Consider the following 17044-nt stretch of genomic DNA (forward strand, 5'->3'; position numbering starts at 1 on the left):
AAGCGCGACCGCGATCGCAGCCATCTTCCCACCCCTGAGCATGATCATGGCCATCTCCCCGCCAAGCACAACTGCGATTGTGCCCATCTTCTCTGCACAAACGTGACTACGATCGTGGCCATAGACAGGTGCCATCGCGGTCGCACTTGGGCAGGGAAGACAGGTGCGATCGCAGCCATCTCCCCTCCCCTCGAGCACGACCACAATCGTACCCGTGCAGGGAAGATGTGTGTGATTGCTATTGTCACCCGATGTGGAGTTCATTACCTGAGGCAAACTTTTTCTGAAATTTCTGTTCACAACGAAATTGGATTGTGAACTGAGGCATTTGTGAGCTGAGGTACCACTGTACTACTTTTTATTTTAGCAATCACAGATGGCTCTCTGCATCCAATAAACCCTTTCAAAAGTGTATCCATTGTGATCACAAATTCCCTCCAACAGATGATTACTTGCTCTGTTTGGGGGAAGACCATCTTTATAAATTCTTGTCTGCAGTGCCAGACCTTTACCAAACAGACCAGAAAAAATAGGTCCAATAGCTGAAGACTTTTCTTTGGAAAAAAAGCATTGGGGTGTTAAAATTTCTCCACCTGTTTTTAGAGCATAACAAACTTGTCCAAGACAGGCCTTTTCCTCTACTATGGCAATAGAGACCAGTCCTCCTCCTCCTCCTCCTCTCTAGCTCTAATCAGAAGCTGAGTGGACCCTCCAACGCCAGGCTGCTCTCTGGTTGTATTGTTGGCAAAAATTGTCGGAAAGGGCTCACTCGGAAACCTCATTGGATCTCGCTAAAAAGAGAAAGAAAAGAAAGGACTCTGCTGGTGATCACTCACAAGAGGAAGAAATCTCTAATCACATCACCACTTCCTATCCTCAATTCTCCTATTCAGGCTATGCCTTCTCACCCATTGTTAGAGTCCATTCCAATCACCTCAACCACTGAAGTGGAAATTAGAGTTTTCTACTCTTCATGTTCAAGGTATTAGAGAGCCACCTTGCAGACCTCTATTGACAGATGTCTCATCATCATTCTATCGGGAATGATATCAATATACAGTTTCCTTTTAGAGACTGTAATGTTGGGTGGTACAGACTGTACTCCTAGCTTAAAAGGTTGTAGGTCTGGAAATTGATGTCGTAGTGTGAGCTCACTTTACCTGTACTTTCTTGCTGACTGAACTATGTTGCATGGTTATATGATCAAAATCATGCACTTTTATTAGACATTACCAGCTGGAAATTAAAGGTAGAGCAGGTTGCTTGTTTGGTCAGATGGTGTTTTCCTCGATTCTGGATTAGTGACACCAACCCACCTACCCACCAATGAGTTAGCTTACTGATCATCCATATGTGTAATGCACAGAGACCACAAAGGGGAAAGACAACTCACTTACCTGTCCCTGTGGTTCTTTGAGCAGTCATCTCTATTTTCACACAATCTGCACTCTATTCCCTCCTCAATGTCAGGATTGCATATGGGAGGGTGGGGGGTAGATATCCCTGGCACAGTATCTAGTACCAGCACTCATTTCTGAGGCCACAATTGGTGGTCTCAGTGAACTGAAAGAGCAGTTGATAACTGGTTAGAGGTATACAAAGAGGAAAGGCCTTCCATCAAAACTTCACAGTTATAGAAGCTTCCTGCATCGAGTCTCCATGCAGGTGCAGAGCCTATATGAATAAATGCACAGCTGACCACTCAAAGAACTACAATTACAAGTAAGTAACCTGTCTTTCTTCTTCATGGTCTTTGTGCATCACACATAATGGGTACTGCAGCTGCGCAATGCCTGTTGCTGGGTAGAATACCAAAGCTTCAATGGATTTTGGCAGGAACTCCGCACCCCTCCCCCGTGGTGCTATATAGGGTGGAGTGCCTGCCATTTTTCCCAGTCTTTTTTTGACCACCGATCGCACTGCCTCGAGCCATTTGTTTATCCCTCTTTCTCTATTTGATTGCTGTTTTCTTTTCTTCCCAGTTGAAATAATCCAAGTTTATTACCTTTACCTTCTCTAGTTAAACAACCATTTTTTTTCTTACTAAAAAAAAATAAAATTTAAAACCTCCTTACCTTCTTACTCTCTTTCTTCGCTATCCCTTTATCCAATGGCTCAGCACGCAGCTTTTCGAAAGTGCTCCAAATGCAGGGCCAAAATGTCTCCAACGGACCCGCATGAGCTCTGTCTTCTTTGCCTGGGAGAGGAGCACCACACTGATAAATGCGGACACTGCCAGGCTTTCACAAAACAAGCCTGAAAAAATCAGGAAAACTAGCTGAGAAAGATCCTTTGGGATCAGGCCCTGATAAGCCTCTGACTAACTTGCCACCCAGGCTACGCCGGCTGGTCCCTCTATGATGACCTCCCCTCGTCCACCAACCAAGGGAGCTGCTTCCAGGGAGACCTCTTGCTCCTCCCATTCCTCCTCACTCAAACAAAAGGAGAAAAGGAAGCACACCGGCCTAGGGGATTTGTCGGCCCCGAAAAAGCCTAAGAAGGACAAAACCAACAAGGCCTGCCGCAAACATCATAGACCTGCCCCGGAACCACACCGAGACTTGGGTTCGACCGCTTCATTGGTCCCGATGGCTCCGTCGGTCCCGATGCCTTCAACACCAACACCACAGGCGCTGATTAAAGTTACGCCTCCCAGATCTCCCCAGAGGGTCGAGTCTGTGGTTCCTGCGGCACCGGATCCCCCCGAACCCATCGTTCATGGATCGATATCTGACAGGGAAATCCGAGACTCTCCTCCGTGGTCGCTGCCAAACGACCAGCTGGCCCGTTCTCCGACGCCTTCATCGCCCGAGGCATCTCCAAGGTCTCCTGCACTGGCTGAGCCCCTCCACTACCACCGCTCTTTGGGCCAGCCTACCGAGTTGGGTTCCAATGCCATACGAAGGCCCCGAACCTCCTCAGCCCTACTACTGGGATATCTGCCTTCGTATGGCTATTATCCCATGCCACCAGAGCGCAGGCACTGATTCTGGCTGGCCAGGACCGAAGCGCCCTCCACCTCGGTACTGGCGACTTCTCATCCTCCACCGCCTCCAGCCCAGTCTTCCTCCAGCCTGCCTTACCTTTACGATTCAGATTCGGAATACTCGGATCGATGCTCTACATCTCCCGGCACGGTCATTTCTACCCAGGGCCCTGGGTCCCCTGAAGAATCTTACACCACATTCGGCGAACTCATGAGCCGCCTTACCTGGTCCTTGGAAATCGAGGTTGAGCATTGACCCAGCACCAACAAAGATGATTTTTATGACATTGTTCGTAAAGAACAGTCCTCCACCATATCCGTCCCGCTTATTATCACCCTTCAGGAGGCCATGGAGGACACTTGGGCTTTTCCTAGCCAACCCCACCCGCCATCCAGGAGATACGAGTCCATGTATAAGGTTTGGGAACAGGATATTCCATTCCTCTTGAGACACCTGAAACCTAATTCAGTTGTGGTTGAGTCTTCCCAGGGGTGAGACAACAGGGAACACTCAACCCCTAGAGGCAAAGAAGGCAGGAAGATAGACCTGATGGTGCGACGCATCTATGCGGCCATGGGACTGGGTCTCCGGATCTCAAATTTACGAGGCAACAATGGCCAGATATCAGTACTTCCTGATGCAATGGCTGGAATCCATCACCTCGTCTATTCCGGAACAACAGCGTGACTTGGTCCACGTCTTCATCCAGGAAGCTATGGAGCTCTCCATACAACAACTTACCACAGCCTGACACCATGTAGACTGTGACACTACACTGCTCCATTGGAGGTCCTCAGAGAGGAGGTACTCCAGCTACTCCATAAAGGAGCGATTCACCGAATCTCCCATTCCGACGGCCTTCACGGCTTCTATTCCATATACTTTATGGTACTGAAACAGGATGGTGGTCTACGCCCCATACTCGATTTAAGGGGCGTCATTACAACTAAGAAATTTCGTCCTGCAAAATATCACTCCCTTTCTAGAGAGAGAAGATTGGTTCGCTTCCATAGATTTAAAGGATGCCTACTTCCACATCGGCATCCACCCAGACCACAGAAAGCTGCTCCGCTTTACTGTTGGATCCGATATTTTTGAATATAATGTCCTCCCCTTCTGACTTGCCACAGCTCCTAGGGTATTTACTAAGTGCATGGCTCCAGTCTGCACCCACCTTTGCCTACTGGGTGTACAAATTTACCCCTACTTAGGCAATTGGCTTATTGTCTCCTCCTCCTGGGATCACCATATTTCAGCCATCAAAACTACATGCACCCTCCTGGAGGGCCTTGGACTGTGTATTAATGCCCAGAAATCCAGTCTTACTCCCTCACAGGTCATCAAGTTCATCGGGGCACAACTCAATTCAGTTCAGGCACGAGCGTTCCTTCCACGGGCCCAAATGGAAAGACTCTGCTTCTCAGTCAGACAGGTTCAGGAGGGCAGGCGGACACTGCCATTAGCCATCCAAAGGCTCCTAGGACACATGGCTTTGACAATCACAGTCGTCCCGAATGCCAAACTGAGGATGCGACCACTTCAGCTGTGGTTCAACAATGTGTTCCAGCCTCTTGCGACTCCCCAAGATGACCACTCCTACCTCCCGCCTCGGTTCGCCAGACTCTGTCTTGGTGGACAAACACCGACAGCCTTACAGTGGGTGTTCTGTTTCACCAGCGGCAACCCTCGATTTCGCTCCATACCAACGCTTCCCTCACAGGTTGGGGAGCACATTGCTCCAACCTACATACCCAAGGCACCTGGCAGGCTCACAAAAAGTCCGAGCATATCAATTTTCTCGAACTACTGGCAGTGTTCAAGGCGCTACATTCCTTCGAACCTACCCTTATAACTGGTCGGTACAGGTAGCCTCCGACAACATAGTCACCATCTTCTACATAAACAAGACGGCACGAAGTCGGTACCACTGGCCCATCTGGCCTTGCAGATTTGGGACTGGTGCATCCCCAGGGGCATTTCCCTACTCGCGATCCATCTAGTGGGGGTGCACATCGGGGAGGCGGATACTCTCAGCAGGAAGATGTCATCAACCCACGAATGGGAACTGGACGACCAGATTTGCAGGGACTTGTTTTCCCATTTGGGTACTCTGTCCTTGGACCTGCTTGCAACGGCCTCCAATTCGAAGTGCAGGACATACTGCTCCAGGGCGGGGGCGGGCCCAAACTCACAGGGTGACACCAAGATGGTGAGTTGGTTGGGCTCCTTCCTCTACGCGTTCCCCCCAATTCCGCTGATCACTCGTACCCTGGAAAAGGCCGCCCGCGAAAGGGCACAGGGCATTCTTATCACACCATGGTGGCCCCGACAACCCTGGTTCCCGACCGTCCTCAACCTCCCCCGTCGTATGTTCTTCTGTCTACCACAGATCCCTCACCTGATCACGCAGGAGAGGAGGGATGACTCCTTCCACCTTTACCAGGCATTACAGATTCGACATTCGAGCCAGACAGGACTGCTCCTTTGGACAGGCTGTCCTCTCATCCTTCCTCCTCTGACAACACCGACCCACCTCTGGTCAGTTAGCTTGCTAATCACCCATTATGTGTGATGCACAGAGACCACGAAAAAGAAAGCCACGTTGCTTACCTGTAACTGTTTTTCTTTGAGTGGCCATCTGTGCAGTCACACAACCCGCCCACCAGCCCCACTCGGTGTTGGAGGACGGGACAGTAGCCTGCCTCTAGCAACTCCTTGAGTTGACCACACACCTCGCTAGGGGGCGATCTGCCGGTCTCCATAAACGGGAAAATGGCAGGCGCTCCGCCCTATAGGTGTGTGGTCAAAGGGTGTGGAGTTCCTGCCAAAATCCATTGAAGCTTTGGTATTCTACCCGGCAATAGGCACTGCACAGGCACAGTATCCATTATGTGTGGCTGCACAGATGACCACTCGAAGAACGACAGTTACAGGTAAGCACCCTGGCTTTCTAAATGTGACATATAAAGGGAGAGAAGAGTTTGATAGAACTTTAGCCTTTAATTTATAATGTGTGGGGAAGAATTGTCAGAATGAGTGTATGATACAGATGGTAAGAGTAATGGCAGGAGTATTGCTTTATGTGAAATACATATAGTAGAAATCCAAGATGGACAAAATACTTAAGTGGCTAAGACAAAATAAGCATAAGTGGCAGAATTTTAACATGCAATAGTTAAAAAGGGTCTTGATTAGGCTATGACATAAAATTATTGGTGAATATAGCTTACGTCTCAGTGTTGTTTCATACTGCATGTGCTATTCACATTACATGCTCAGATGCAGCAGCAGATGGAGAAAGAAATTATCTAGCAATAAATATCCAGCATGTTGAAAATAAGGGTGGTACAATATGGAACAGATTAACATGGACTGCACTGCTAAAGATGTGCAGAATTCAGAAGCGCTAGAACTGCATCGGGCTGCTGTTTAGAACGTTGGTTTGAAATGTGGCTTAGCACACATGCCATGAGATGTTATATATCAACTTGAAATGGGTGTGTACTGTCAACATTAGGCAGAGTTGCTGTAAACCTATTGTTAAATCCACTAGTAGGAAGGTCTCTTCCTCATGCTCTAAAGGGTTATCTCTTTTCACTACTTAAGGTAATTACTTTTGTCAGCATTTTAAATATTTCACATTAAAAGTGTGTGAGCATGTTTGTATGCATTTATCACTTTGCCTAGTGATTTATAGAATTTTATTACAGATGCCAGTGCTAAGCCAAAAGTGGAATGCAGTGTAGTAACAGAATTCACTGATCACATTTGTGTAACTATGGATGCTGAGCTGATAATGTTCCTGCATGATCTAGTGTCTGCTTATCTTAAAGAAAAGGAGAAAGGTATGTTGATTATTTGTTTGATGAACTGTTGGTCTGTAACAGGTGGGCTTTTCTTAGTTGATTTGTGTATAATAGTTATTTGAAGCGGTTGTCTTCTTTATATAATATTTCAATGCTGTAAGATTTGTCTTTATACTTTTTCTATATTACAGTAAGTATCCTGCTAGGAGAAATGGGGCTGATAAAACATTAAAAAAAACACACATTTATTTATTTATTTATTTATTTGGAATTTTTGTATGCTGTCCCATTCGCATAAGCCTCGGGACGACTTCCAACATATAAATAAATACCTATACAAATACATATAAAAACGGGAAACATCCTGGCATAATAATTGAAAACCAATAAATAAAATCAGCAATTATTAAAATACAGTATTAAAATACCGTTTAACATGCATTTTCTTTTAATAAAAAAATCTTTTTTCAGGATTAAATGTTCCATCACTAAATTTAATTGTTCAAAGTTGACAGAACTAGATTAAAAACAGTACTGTGCTACAGATAGAGAACATTTTTCTCAGTATAGGCCCTGGAACTTTTTGGGCCTGCTGGCACAGTTGGCAATTTGAAATACTGCTGTGGGCACAACCACAAACTAACTGCCATGGACTAGTCATAAAAGACAAGTAACCTATGTAAAAGGCAGAGGAGAGGTCAGAGTACACTGAAGTCCTTTGAACCCACAGGTTTCAGCACCTTTTGTTTTCCCCTCTTTTCCTGTATGTCTGGCTGTACTGCAGAGGAAAGCACTGGCTTGCAGCTGTCCACTATCTTCATTTCCTAATATATCTGAGCTTCTTCATGTAGCCCAGAGCATTAACTGGGAAATGAAGACAGCAGCAGCTGTAAGCCCTTAATTTGCATAGAAGTGATCCCAGCTGTCAGTTTAAGAAAATGTTAACATTGGAGAGGTAGGACATCTTGGGAGGCACCCAGAAGGACATTTAGGGGAACATTTTTGCCTGTGGTCACCACATTGCTTACCTGTCTCAAAATAATAGCTTTGATATTTGCAATAAATTTGACAATGTAAGAATATTAATGTTACGATGTCAATCAATAAATTATTGCTCTAGTGTAAGGTGAATGTATGGTCTTGTTTCATGGCTTACTTATGATCAGTTGTCAGACTATACTAAAAAATGCTGTACATTGCCCAGGCTGGTCTTTTCACCCCTTCTCCTTTCCAAGCAAATCATGACAAGAGGTTCCTGACAAGTCTTTATTATGTTAAAGCTGGCCTGCTAGGCTGGATTTGTGATATAAAAGGAGTATTGCAGAAAATATGTCAGTGAAGTTAGTAAACTGGCTAATTAGGGAAATTACTTATGTGAAGAAGTTGATAAGTTGGGAAATTCCCTTCCCAAACAACTAAAGTTATCTCCATTTTTAAAGTTGGGAAATCCCCTTCCCAAACAACTAAAGTTATCTCCATTTTTAAAGTGGTTCCTGTTTCTTGTGGGACAGATGGTTGTAATGAGGGAGAGTACTCAGTTGGTCTGCATATCTGATATGATACCAGACTGTGGGACAGATTATGTGTCTCCCCTAGAAGCAGATGATCTAGTCCTCAGCAGCTGCTTTGCTTATCTTGGAGCATTCTAGCCTTGGCATTTAGCTTTGAATTCAAACCCTGCTTTTCCTTCCAGTTCAAATTTAGAATCAGGGGTAACTACCGTATTTTTCGCTCTACAAGATGCACCTGACCATAAGATGCACCTAGTTTTTAGAGGAAGGATCCATGGAAAGCTTCCTGATAATCACAGGCACATTCCCCATCACTTCCCCATGGGCTTCATTAAAAGATGGGTTGCCATTTGAAAACACACACCGACCTGTGATTAATAGCTCTCACCTGCGCCGGAGGAGGGGGGTGGAGCAGGGTGCGCCGAGCGCGTGCCAGCCAGGTGTGGTGCAGCTGGGCCGGCAGCGTGCTGGCGGTGGTCTTCCGGGCGGCGCGACAGCGGCAGGTCTTCCCAGTCGGTGGGGGTGAGCAGTCCATCTCTCCATGCGGCCAGCAGGTTAAAGCCCACGGCTCCTTCTCCTCCGCACCGCTCCCCCTGAGCGGCACAGCTCTCACCTGTGCCAGAGGGGTGGGGGCGGAGCAGGGCGCACCGAGTGCATGCTGGCCAGGTGGTGCCACATGGTGCAGCCGGGCCGGCAGCATGCCGGTGGTGGTCTTCTGGGCGGCGCGGCGGCGGCAGGTCTTCCCGGGCGGTGAGGGTGAGAAGTCCGTCTCTCCATGCGGCCGGCAGGTTAAAGCCCATGGCTCCTCCTCCTCCACGGCAGGCCTTCCCAGGCGGTGGGGGTGAGCAGTCCGTCTCTCTGTGCGGCCGGCGGGTTAAAGCCCGCGGCTGCTGCTCCTCCGCACCTCTCCCCCGAGGAGCACAGCTCTCACCTGCGCCGGGGTGGGTGGGTGGGTGGAGCAGTGCGTGCCGAGTGCGTGCTGGCCAGGTGGTGCCACGTGGTGCAGGTGGGCCGGCAGCGTCCCGGGCGTTGGGCACACACACCTTCACTCTATAAGACGCACAGACATTTTCCCTTACTTTTGAGGGGGAAAAAAGTGTGTCTTACAGAGCGAAAAATACGGTACCTTACAGTGCTTTATTTTAGGAGATGTAGACCCAATCCCTAAAAACATGGCCTTAATTTGGCAAGGATGTGTTTTCAGGCTACAGTAGTATAAACTATTAATATGATTTAGTTTTGTGCTGTTTGGCCCCAAATTGCTTTAATTTAGAATGCTCATGAATTAAATGAGATCTGAGGTTTACTGACAAATCTGTATTCTGCCATGATTGTATAAAAATATATGGAAAATGTATACTTCAAAAATATAATTAAACAGTGTGTAATCTTTTCTCATTTCTAGTGTTGCTGCTGCTGTTATTGACAGTATCTTATTGTTACGTTATCATGATTCTGATGTATCTGGCTGTTCTGTATTCACACATTCTTTCTGTCAAAGAAAAAAAGAGCAATGTATTTATCTGTAAAGTTGTCTTTGCAATGAGTAATATCTTACTCATTACATTAACAAACTGATCTGGATTTTTATCTAAAGTGAAAACTTCACTGTTCTTATCTTTCCTAGCCATCTTTCCACCACGCATTCTGTCTAGTCGCCCAGGTCAGAAAAGCCCTGTCAGCGTACTTGATGAAAGTTCAGCTGAAAGAGGATTAGAAGAAAGTATTACCTATACTACTGTTGATTGGAGAGAATTTATCTGTAATACATGGCATCTGGAACCCACACTGAGGTAATTAGTGCTTCTGTTTGTGGTAAAATCAGTGTTTTTTGGCCTGATTTTCTGATTATTAACGAACAATCCTGTAGCACTTAAATTTTGTCTGAAGAGTGATAGGATATTTAAGATTCTTTTTCATAGTTTGTGCATCACACATATGGACTCTGCACCTGCATGGATGCTCACTTTAGGAAGCTTCTATAGCTGATGATCTTGTGGGTAGGAACATCCACTCATTGTCACAGCTAGTATACCCCTACAGGTCCCACTCCTTTCCCTCAGTTTTTCTTCAACTGCCATTGTGGCAATTGCATAGAAACTTCATTTCATCTTTAGGCACATTTTCTTCAGCTGTCTCTCTAAATTTAATTATCAATTATCATTTTCTTACTATTTCCTTAAATTAGAGTTGCCTTCTCAATTTTGTAGGCGTTTAGATTGTATGGCCCTTAAGGCCCTTAAATGTGATAGGAGTGGGAGTAAGTTCCCATCAATGAGTGGGTACTTTCTTTGCCTTTTTTGCCTGAGTGAGGGTTGCGCTGTGGATTCCCACTTGCATTGTTTGGCATTTACAAAACAGCCCTGTGGAAGAAGGCTCTTCAGGCTGTAAATAACCCAAGATCAATGGGTAAGGAATGTACTTCTTCCTCAGGCCCTCCAGCTTCATCTGTTGGGGCTGCCTTGTTACTTAGGACTCTGTCCATAAGTGATGATTACTCCCTCTGCACACAGATGGTGGTTCGCCTTCTCTGTGGCAAGAAGCTAACAGAAAAGGCAAAGCCTCAAAAATCTTATAATGTCTTTAAAAGGCACAAGACACATTATAAGGATTGCTCTGTGACAATTCAACCCTAGTTGTATTTAACCCTACCAGCCAAGCAAACTGCTGATGTGGCACTTGCTATAGACTTGCTATATGTGGCTTGTTATATGTGGCTTCAGTCTCTGAAGGTGAGATTGACAATGCTTTGCCACTACAGCCCTCATCTCCCATTTTGTTGCCACCAACTTAATGAGAAGTTCACTAAGCTTAATAGCCCATTGCCTGCCAGTGTGCCACAATACTGAGTGCAAGGGCAGACCAAGCAAATACCCCTGCTCTAGCACTGCACTGATTGGAGATTCCAACAAGATCAAGACTACTATTTGCTTCCTCACTGTCAGAAGACCAGGTGGAGCTGAGTAGAGTTTTCCAAGAAGTATGTTGGTTCTGTCACCAACAAATTAACTTCTCTGCACATCAGATTGATGCAATATCAAGGCAAAGGGCAGAGCCAATTCTTCTGAAGATTCTTCCAAATCACTGACCAATGCCTAGCTGGAAGCTGTTTGCTTTTCTTTATATTTTGACTGTTAAGCTCTTTGAACCTCTGGTGATAGTCAACTTACTGCTATTGTCATGGAAGGTAGCTTCCTTGTTAGTTAAAACTCTACTGGCTCAACATTTATGCCAGAGCTGACTGCCCCTTCAGTAGGGCAGTGTTTTTTTCAGTGCTCTGATAGTGCCATTGACCCACCACTGGTAATCACCTATATGTGTGATACACAGAAACCATGCAGAAGAAATGTAAATAGTTCACTTGTAACTGTGGTTCTTCCAGTGGTCATCTGTGCATTCACACAAGTTTCCCACCACTGCCATTTTGTTGTTGGCTTAAGTGATGCTGGTGCCAAAGTCTTTCTCTTTTAGAATTGATATAAGTATCTATGAAGGTGTTGATTCAATCACCCTTCAGAGGGAACAATGGCAGTCTCTAGTGACTGTCAGGAGGAAAAGGGTGGGAACCAGTAAGGATATGCTAGCTGTGACAGTGAGAGAAGATTCAAGCCAAAAAGATTCTCACCAGGAATTGAGCCCCACACGCTATACAAGCAGTGCCACTCTTCAGTGCTTAAGTGGCAGTCACAGCGCCTGGCAGAGAAGGTTGGTCACTGGGAATGGCACCTGGCACACCCACTCGCAGCTCCCCTCTATCATACCTCTGTAAGGTTTGGTCATGAATTGTGGCACTTAGACGTTTTCTGGAGTGTTGAAGGAGTATGATTCTGGTTGTCCAAAGCATCCTCAGCTGGTATGTGTGATGAACAGGTGATATCTCAAAGAACCACAGTTACAGATAAGTAACTTTCCTTTCTCAGAACTGAGTTTGGAGACAGTGCTCTAACCTTGGGTCTGGGAATCTGAGCTCCATTGCCATTCCCCTGTGCAGCAGGCACAGAGTGAACCACACTGCCTCCTTTTTGTGGTCAGGAAAGCAGCCACAGAGAGGTGTAAGTGTGGTGGGGGGGGTGAGTGGGTGGGGAGGGGGCAAAGTTGTAGAAGTCAGAATATACAAGCTATCTTTGCCTTAGTGGAGAAACAAGAATTTAGCCCTTATTTTTGAAAAGACATAATTCAGCTGTTCCTTAGAACCATCTTCTTGGTAGGTGGAAGCAGAAATAGAGAAAAACTAGACACTTTTTTTATCAGCAAAGCTAGAGGTCATTTTAAATTGTGTACTTGATTTAAGAAGTCAACAGAGATCAGATTGGTTAGCTTTACTTATTACAGAATGAAGTTTCAAAGTTAGATCGTATAAAATTGTATTCTTTCCGTCAAAAATTCTGTGCTTGAATAGCTAAAAGTGGCCCAAGCCATACAAAAACCAATGGTGTAAAAATCCATAAAAAGTCAACTTCCCTATTTGGGTAATACCATTATTAGGCTAAGGCACAGTTCAGTTGCATTTCATATTTTCTTCCTTGATATGGAATCTGTGACTAAATGCTGAACATGATCAACAAAATCCTAGGAATGAACCAGTAAAAACAGAAAGAACATAGATAGGCTAGCCAAAAATTATTTACTCCTTTGCCATAGTAAATTCCTTTATAAGAGACTACTGATAGAGTGTAATCATGCTAAAATGGAAGATTTCCTTATTTAAATTGCTAAACAAATGTGTTTTAATTTTTAGATTAATTTCTTGGACTGGAAGAAAGATTGATCCAGTAGGTGTTGATTATATACTTCAGAAGCTAGGCTTCCATCATGCAAGGACTACTATTCCTAAATGGCTTCAACGTGGAGTCATGGATCCATTGGACAAAGTTTTGTCAGTTCTTATCAAAAAGCTTGGCACTGCACTACAGGATGAAAAAGAAAAGAAAGGAAAAGACAAGGAAGATCACTGAACTAATCCTAAAATTAATGTGACAAACACAGATTTTATATTTTCTGTTTTACATGTATTCAGTTGTTTAAGCATGATTTATACTGAAAGAACCTAACAGCTGTTTGCTACCATATTTAAAACTTGATCAACATTGTGAACAATGGTTTACTCTGGTATGTGATGCCATTTTGTATTGTATAGCATTGCATGACCGATGTTTGTGAAGAAAACTAAAGCTGCTGTTTAGCATTTACAATTGTATTATGTGCAATATTCTTCATCTCTAAGCTACAGATTAACTGTGAATTTTCTAAATTTTTATTTGCCATAACACTGAAAAACTTTTTGGATAATGTGATTCCCTGAATGGCTTTTTCTTGTCCACATAGTTTGTATATATTCTATATGTATATAATTTATGGACTGTGATTGTGATAGTGCTAAATCATTTTAAGTTTGTTACATTCAGAATAAAAGTTAATGTCAAGTGTATATTTGTTATCAGTATGTTTCTGTATAGAAGCTCTACATTGAGTGTGGTTAAAATGACCTCTGAAGTATTCAGAGCCTTTGCTTTCAAATGATACAATGATGTGTGCAATACAACCAATTATTGAGAAAGCAGCCCCTTGGCTTTTAACCATTGTTAGAAGAGTTATAGGATACTGGGGATTCCTAACCCCTTTCTGAGCTTGGAGTGCTGTCTCTGACCTTGTGAGGAGTTGGGGATCTGACCTAACCCCTTCAAAGCCAGTGCAGGAAGAACTGCACCAGCTACCCTCTTAGGTCTGAAAGCTGTTTTATATCATGTCAGACCATCTGTCTATTAAGTCCTGCATTGTGTACTGTGGCAGCTGCAATTCAGGGGCTCTGTGAGTAGTCTTTCCCATCATTTGATACTTTTAGGGCACAATTCTATGTATGTTAAGACTCTGAAAATTTGGCTGGAGATATGCTGGGAGTTGTAAGGCTTTTTCTATATAAACATACACAACATTCTGTATGTGAAACATGTATTCTACCACTAAGCAATGAAAGTCCTTCCTCAAAATAAGGAAATTCTTTCCATGTATTTCTTTCTTTGGGATTCCTGGAGAGCATTCTGATTTGTAACAGCAATATATCCTAGGCAGGAATACTTCCTAGTGGTCAAAGCTACATTATATGGCAATGTATAAAGATCCTCTTGCTTCCTGGATACATACTTTACATGATGAAGGGAGTTGGCAGTGTCAGAGAAACCAAGAGTAATGCCATCAAGAGGCTAACTTGTCTCACTAGCCTTGCCTCCCAGCAGGAGTACCTAAGGTACAATGGTCAAGGTTAAGATGCCAAATTAAGATGCCTTCAGGCTCTTTCAGGAGTTAACAGTCACATCAGCAGGAAAGAATGATTATCTCTAATGGTGATGTTTTTGTTTAGTCACAAAGTCACATCCGACTCTTCATGACCCCATGGACAACATTCCTCCAGGTTCTCCTGTCCACCATCCCCTGGAGTCCACCCAACCTCATACCCACCTCCCCAGTGACCCCATCCAGCCACCTCAAACTTTGCCATCCCCTAATGGTGAAAGGGACAGGGAAATGCCTGAAGGATAATTACTGGGCAGCTGTGGTAGTTGAAGGTGGCATTGATAGAGAATTTTTCACAGACAATGGCAGTGATGCTCAAGTTGCGGATGTGTGAGGAATCTCTTTGGGGGGGGGGGCGGGTAGGAATTCATTGGATTCCCTGGGCTTTGCTCAGCAGACTCTACCTTGCAGAAGCCCTGGGTCCAAGTTTCTAGTGAGCACTCCCAGCCTTGGAGTGCTCACCTGGAATTGAGCCCCACACAGTATGCAAGCAGTGCCACTCTTCAGTGCTTAAGTGGCAATCACAGTGCCTGGCAGAGAAGGTTGCTCACTGGGAATGGCACCTGGCACACCCACTCGCAGCTCCCCTCTATCATACCTCTAAGGTTTGGTCATGAATTGTGGCACTTAGACATTTTCTGGAGTGTTGAAGGAGTATGATTCCGGTTGTCCAAAGCATCAAACTATATATCTGAAAACCTGGAGGAGTAAACTCTTTTGACTCTAGAATTGATATTAAACTGAGCCAACCTATAACTGAATTAAATGTCTCCGATTAGGTGTTCTGCTGTGATGGAGAAAAGTTTTGTCTAGATCATAATGGTAGAGTCTTCCTGGCGGCACATTTTTGATCACATATATTTTTTTGTGTTGATGAAATTATGTTTCCTGAGATGTGTTATACTGAACATTCTGCAGTCCCACATATCTGTATACAGAATATTGTCCAAGTATAACTACTGGTATCCTTTGGCTCAGATGAGCTACCTAGAGATGCCAATATTTTAAAGACAGGATTAGTCTCTGTCTCTTTTTAAAGATGTCAGATGGTTTGAATATCTGGATAAAAACAAATACATGCACTTATTTTTGAACAAAATGGAGCTTTAAGAGGCAGAGGTAATAATCTCCCCATTATTTTAATGCTCAAAACAGGCAAAATATTCCTAAAAGGAATGCCTTGTTTTTTCCATGGAAGAAATACAGTATAGCTGCCCCAAGAATCTATCTTTCATTGTTTAATGACTTGGCTATTCTTCCCTTGCAAGTATTAATGGATTTGTTATATTCCTCAAACCCATTCATATGTAAGAAAAAGCTTCAGCTGACTTCTGGGTCTGTTGTGCAAGGATTCTGTCCTCATATTTGGAGACTTATAAGCATCCCATGTAGAGTAGGAAGAGTGATGTCACCTTCCCCTCTCCATCTTCCAGCCCTGCATTTTTTGCCAGATGGGGTGTTTTTACCTGTCTGACTGGGATGTTTCAGAGGGGGAGGAAAGGCAGTTGGGGAGACCTCACGACGTCATGACTTCCTTGGTCTCTTCCACTCCTCACTTACTGTAATACCTTTTCTCCCCAGTACAGATATGACATTCTAACTCTGTGGCAGAGCAGTTGTTTTTTACCCAGGAAAGATTCTAGGACCAGCCCCATATAGGACTGAGAAAGTTTCTCCAGAATGAAACCCCAGAGAGCTGCTGTCTAGGGTCTATAAAACAGTACTGAGCTAGACAGACCAGTGGTATGACTGAACAGAAAGTGGGTTTTTTATAGTCCAATGTCGCAGGAAAGGCACTCTTCTACTTCTCCCCTTACACAACTAGAAGTAAACCGGCTGGTGCCATGGGCTGAAATCCACAGATGCAGTTTTATTCAATAAAATACACCTCATAACAAACAGCTTCATCTGTGTTCTGGATCTGTCGTGCAGGCACTGATGGCATAAAACATAACTTCCACAAGATAGCAATTCTCCATTTCATTTGGGAGGACTCCAGTACGACTATAACTCCAAATCGTTGACAGGGTCTTTTAAAGACACACACACACACCACATACAAACTTATGCACATATGCATTTATTTTAGTTTTAGTCCTGTGGGCCGGACTCCGTTCTTATTGGTACGTAGCACAGCTGATTAGCGTCCCTTTATCACGTATTTAAAAGTAGCGCCTTTGACCGCTTTGGATTTTGCGTAGATGCTGACCGTAAGACTGGCCTTGGAAAGAAGAGGCTAGAAGCGCATCTAATCACTATGAAACTGCTTTTTAAAATCAGGGTGAAGACGCTAGTGAACTGAGCGGGCTTCATCACCGCAGGAAAAAGGAACACCTGCAGCAACTACGCGCTTCGCGAACCGTTAATGTATGGGCAATGGGAGGGGCGAGGGAAGTGTTAATCACGTGACTAGCGTGCGCCTGGCGAGCGGCGCGCCCTGGCGGGAGGA

The 17044-nt window shown here is 44.6% G+C and overlaps 1 protein-coding gene across 2 annotated transcripts in view; it reads left to right on the forward strand.

The window, feature by feature from the left end:
* The window catches only part of LOC123022996 (transmembrane protein KIAA1109-like), a 29117-nt gene extending 15385 nt beyond the window's left edge, over window positions 1-13732 (forward strand). For both annotated transcript variants that reach the window (XM_044429291.1, XM_044429292.1), the window contains exons 10-12: window positions 6698-6832; window positions 9932-10097; window positions 13043-13732. In XM_044429291.1, the coding sequence (XP_044285226.1) occupies window positions 6698-6832; window positions 9932-10097; window positions 13043-13259 (518 nt within the window). In that variant the 3' untranslated portion in view covers window positions 13260-13732. The remainder of the gene's footprint in view (window positions 1-6697; window positions 6833-9931; window positions 10098-13042) is intronic.
* The last annotated feature ends 3312 nt before the right edge of the window (window positions 13733-17044 follow it).

The sequence above is a fragment of the Varanus komodoensis genome, unplaced genomic scaffold (genome assembly GCF_004798865.1).
Source record: "Varanus komodoensis strain SLA01 unplaced genomic scaffold, ASM479886v1 scaffold2, whole genome shotgun sequence".
Taxonomy (NCBI): Eukaryota; Metazoa; Chordata; class Lepidosauria; order Squamata; family Varanidae; genus Varanus; species Varanus komodoensis.